Source organism: Austrofundulus limnaeus, unplaced genomic scaffold (assembly GCF_001266775.1).
Source record: "Austrofundulus limnaeus strain Quisiro unplaced genomic scaffold, Austrofundulus_limnaeus-1.0 Scaffold725, whole genome shotgun sequence".
NCBI classification, from domain to species: Eukaryota; Metazoa; Chordata; class Actinopteri; order Cyprinodontiformes; family Rivulidae; genus Austrofundulus; species Austrofundulus limnaeus.
Window position 1 is genome coordinate 1 of NW_013953127.1, and position 5490 is coordinate 5490.

A 5490-nucleotide genomic window follows, 5' to 3' on the forward strand; every position below is an offset into this window, starting at 1 on the left:
TATATATATCAAGTTGAGGTTGGGCAGAATGGCCACTATACAAGTATAGTCCATTTACCATTTGCAGCCCCAGAAAGCCTTTTTTGTTGTGGTTTGCCCTCAACACTATTTTTCTTTGAAACATGTGAAAAAAGTAGGAAGTAAAAGATCAAATAGCATTTCGTAAATGCTTTGCAGAATGGTTAATCCATGACATACTTCTGCTCAGACTGTTTATGGATCTTTCAGGTTTCTGATAAAATGTGTCACCCCTATAGTAAATTCATTCCTATGACCTTGCTGGTGTAACAGAGCCATGACCCAAAACAATCACAGGTTTGCCTTCCTGCATATCTGTGTGGTTTGCATGTTCTCCCCTTGGACACGAGTGTACTCCAGCTTCCTCACACAGACAAAAAACAAGCATATTAGGTTAACTGGGAGCACTAAATTGCCTCTATGTGTCAATGAGAGTGTGAATGGTTGTTTGACTCCATATGGTTCTGTAATGGAGAACAAAGTGAAAAGTAGGTAAACAATGATCTCACAGAAGGAATAGAACTCTGTTCATTGATTGTGACTCTACTTTGACATTTTTCATGTATCTATAACTTTAGGTCACTGTGGCACTCTGCCTAGGATGAAGGTCATGGGCATCATCTCTGAACGTGGCTTGACACCCTCCATCCCAACTTCACCATCTCATGGCTCCCTGGAGCGCTACAGCACCTTCTCACCTCCTCCCCAGCAGGATGCTCAGAACCCCAGCATCTCACCTGTTCTCAGACGCAGCATGACATTGGACCGCAGGCACTGGCCACATCTCACAAAGGTGAAGGACAAAGTTCTTGTCAGAGTTTAAATATTAKTCTTTTTACGGCACACTGAATAAAATCAGAAGTCAGGTTAATACCAGAGTAAAAAGACAAGTTGGAACCAAAAGTCCTTTCCACTAGTGTCACTTAGTGTAGTGTCGGTACGGTTCCAGGCCATTTCCATTAGGCCAGATTCATGGAACTAGCCCTTTTTTTGGTACCTGCTTTGTTGTGGTTCCAAGCAGTCCCAGTCTACACCAAAATGCGACATCAAAACACTGTTTGTCATTGATTGGCTAGGGGATGGAGTCAGTGGTTGAGTCTGAGCTGCCTTTACAACAACAACTCGAGGCGCCATTTTTTCAATTGTAGCAGCAACATTAGTCGTGTTTCCATCCAATTTTAATTTGAATATTTAGCATATTGTTAAAATTTTGCTAAGGAAAAAAAGAAGAAATGCGAATCAGACGTGTTTCCATCAACTGCCTTGATGCGAGTCCACCAGGTTACACACAGTGTAATTACGTCAGACGCATGGCTGCAGTAAACAGGAAGTACAAGTCGCAAAACTCGCAGGGACCCATCCCAGAACAATGGAGAGAAGTTATCAGGAACTTGTTGCTACTATTGGGAAAGTTGTACTTATTCTGTCATATCAAATAGTTTTGTCAATGTTACAAGCTGTCTGGAGACGTACATAAAGAAATGTTATTTTCTTCATGTTACGGGAATAACTGAGAAGATGCCGACTGCAGAAGGAGGGTCCAGCTGCAGCCCCGGCTGCAGTTGCTCTAGTACCGGTTTGGCCAGACAATGGTAAGAGCTGATCAACACCGTGAGGTAAATTTTCACTATGTCAGAACTTATTCGGCAAATGTGTTTCCATCTCTCATTTTGCACATTAACTCTTTTTCAAAAAATCCAAAAACCACCTCCAACAACCGCCCAAAACACAACCACTGGAACCGGACTGGAACGTCAATGGAAAAGCTCTCAAACTGACCCGTTCCGACACTGACCGTACCGACATAACACTAAGTGGTACTAGTGGAAAAGGGGCACTAAAGACCAAACAAAAGATTTTTTTGCCGTAATACTGTACTTGACTGTAGAATATTTGATTAAAAATACACTGAACACAAAGTTAAATGTAACACTATTGTTTTTGCTCCCATTTTTCATGAGCTGAACTCAAATATCAAAGATTTTTCAATGTACACAATAGATCTTCTTCTTTCAAATATTGTTCAGAAATTTGTGTAAATCAATGTTATGGGCACTTCTCTTTGAAGAGATAATCCATCCAACCTTGCAGGCGTGGCATATCTAGATGCTGATTAGACAGCGTCACTATTGTACAGGTGTGCCATAAGCTGGCCACAATAAAAGTAATTTTTCAAATTCAGTAATTTTTTCCAATAATATATCCTTACTCCAAAAACTCCTTACTTACTTACTTAATTACTTATTATTCCTACTCCAAAGACTCTAAAGGAGTCCTATTTTAAATCTACTGTAACAAATGTTATTGATCATTTACCAATAAATACTTCCTGGACCTACAGTTTATAGTAGGAGTCTTAGCCATACTTTTTTCTCTCGATCTTCTGGTAGATGTTGAACTTGGTTTTAACTTTCAAAAGAGTGTTCTTTCAGAACTGTGCTGGCTTTCTTAGAATTTGTTTTAGCAAAGTCCATCTATCCTTTTTATTCTTGAGGCAGCTTATAAGTGGTTTGCATTGTGCAGGAAAACATCTGTATTTACTTTGATGCAGTCTTGTATTTATGGTAGATTTGGTATATTACTGTTAGAGGTGTCCGGATACAACTTTTTTCACTTCCGATACGATACAGATATTGACCGATACCATATCAGTACAAATCACACACTTTTACCTATTTTGTAGTGTGAAATCTTAGAAAAGTCATCAAGTCAAACAGTGAAAAAGAGGAGGTATGAGAAAAATTGACCCATTTATTTTTAACCAATGGATCACATACATTTTAAACTGAAGAACATTCTACAATTTAATAAAATAAATAAATTAGAATACCCTGAAAAACAAAACATAATAAAAACAAAATGTACATTTAAAGTGTAAAATAATTCAATTCATTTAAGTCACTCCAGTTATTTATTTTTTTTACTATCTGTCAGCCTGGTGCTGCTTTATGGTGGGACAAAATAAAACCCCACATTATTGTCCAATGTCCATCTGTTCAAAGTTAAGAGTCCACAGCTCCAATTTTACTGACTGTGCCCAAAACAATGTGATCATTGCACTTAATCGTCACTAAAACAAGTGTGTAAACACATTAAACATCACTCTAATAACGAGCAAAAAATAAATAGTAAGAATTAGTCTGTTAATTAAATTGATAACTACCTTTCTTACTGCTGGATTTCCACTTTCTACAGTCTGAGCATCAGGTGGAGATTAGCCTCTCGCTCCTGCAGGGAGCAGTTTTTATCACTGCTCTCGCCATGTTACGCTCGTTTTTCAAAACAAAATCTGCCCTCTCCTTTCTTCTGTCCATCAACCCCAGAGCTAATCCACAGGCAGCATTCTGCTGATGTCAAAACCGTAAGCATGCTGTCCTTGCTTCTGCCTGCTAGAACCACCGGAGAGGAGGTTCTGTGCGGTTGGAACCATAGAGACGCTTTTGAACCGAGCCRAACTGCACAGCTGCTACCAGGGTGGAGAGTGGTTGTCGCTCTGGTTTAAAACATTCACGATTCTGTGCCCCCATGGAAAACTTGTGCGTGACAATTTTGCACTTAGCTTCAACTCTGTTTTTGATGAAAATAGAAAGTACTGCCGACATCGCTCCTACTTCTTGCTACTTTGCGCAACATGTTGTGATCACGTGGKCTCTGCATGCTGGATCCAAGCGCTGCTGGATAGAAATGCTGGAGCAGAGTCAGTGGACTGGTGAATTGAGCTGCTTATATCAGAGCGCTTTTATTGGACATTTTTTCTGCAGGCCGATAAAATCCGATACTTGTTTTTTGGCTGATATCGGACCGATATCTGATATCAATATTGGATTGGGACACCCCTAATTACTGTATTATCTTATTACACTGATACGCCCACCTCCTGGAGAGCGTTGTTCACTTGGTTGGCTGTTGTGAAGGGGTTTCTCTTCACCATGGAAATTATTCTGCGATCATCCACCACTATTGTCTCCTGTGGTCATCCAAGTCTTTTTGCGTTGATGAGTTCACCAGTGCTTTCTTTCTTTGTTCAGATTCAGGATGTACCAAACTGTAGATTTTGCCACTCCTAAATACAGTAGTAGTAATAATAGCAATTTCTCAAATGCAGTGGTGGGTACAGTTCCACTAAAGCACTAATAGGGGAACTAATTTCCTGATTAGTGCTTTAGGGCTTTTGCTAATTTTCCAGTTTATTAGTGGATTAGCACTTGCTAAATTTATAGGCTAAATTTAGAAGCACTAAATATATCTATAAATGTTATTGATCAACATTATTGTTAATTGCTGAGGTTGAAAGCTGTCACACATTTTGTTCATATGTGTGTCACTTATCAATTAGGTGATGTATTGACAATAAATTAACTCAAATAAGGCTGTGGAATTTCAATGATAAGGCTTAAGAGAACAAAATGGCAATATGTGACTCATGTTGTCTGTTGAAGAGTGTTCCATTGCTAGGTTATTTTAGTGCTTTAGAATTACAGTAGCTATTGCTAAATTTTTTAGTGTGTTATTGCTTTAGACCTAAGGGACCCAAATATTTGAGTTAAGGCTAGTGGAACTAATTTTTTGAATAGTGCTGCCTACCACTGCTCAGATGGGATTTTTCTGTTTTCAGAGCCTATGGGTATGGCAACTGGGGATGGATAAAAAACCCATATGAGCGGGGGCCTCATAAGTGGGCCCATTGCTCTCCCCAAAAAGACACTGGTCTGTATTCAAACCTTCGCGTCCCTCAGATGAAGTACACAAGGTTAGAAACACTCAGTGGTCTGAGCTTCTCCGGATCCATAGAGGGGTCCYCAAGAATTATTTTCCTTTTACTGCTCAGAGCCAGGCAGTGGCCTAAGTAGTGCAAAGAGGTCTCTAATTCAATACCACAGGCATCACACAGACCATTGTCATGGAGTCCCATCACCATTTTGTGGTGATTGAGCAGATTGTGCTCAGTTAGGACTCCAACCAGTGTACTTAGAGTTTTGTTTGTCAGGGTGATGAGGGCATATGGAGTGTTGACATCTAATCCAGGCCTGTTCAGCCTATAGACTGTTGTTGAAATACCTACAACAGGCTCTGGTCCTTTGAAGTGAGCCTGACTGCCAGCTTTTGCAAGATAGTCAGCTCTCTCTTTACCATTAATGCCAGTATGTCCTGGTACCCATTTAACAGTAACACTGTTATCTCTCTCCAGTTGATTGACTGCTTCGGCACACTCCCAAGCCAGTAATGACATAAAGTGTGGCCCTTGAAGAGCTCTAATAGCAGCTTGGCTATCTGTTAGGATGACTGTTTCCTTCTGTGTACACTGAAGGTCTTTGTGAGATGCCACACACTGGTGGATTGCGTATATCTCAGCTTGAGATACAGTTGCAAAACAACCTAGTGGGCATTTGTACTCTCTCACACTGTGGTTGTGCAAAATAAGCACCCCTGCACCTACTCACCTCTTCAGAAGGGATCCTTCTACTGTATAAA

The 5490-nt window shown here is 40.2% G+C and overlaps 1 protein-coding gene across 5 annotated transcripts in view; it reads left to right on the plus strand.

Annotated features, from left to right (window-relative positions):
• Positions 1-596: 596 nt before the first annotated feature.
• The window catches only part of LOC106532175 (pleckstrin homology domain-containing family A member 5), a gene marked incomplete at its 5' end in the record, with an annotated part of 87284 nt that continues 82390 nt past the window's right edge, over positions 597-5490 (plus strand). For all 5 annotated transcript variants that reach the window (XR_001312033.1, XM_014028188.1, XM_014028189.1 and 2 more), the window contains 1 exon segment: positions 597-811. Coding sequence is in view for 4 of the 5 variants with exons in the window: in XM_014028188.1 (XP_013883642.1) it covers positions 597-811 (215 nt within the window).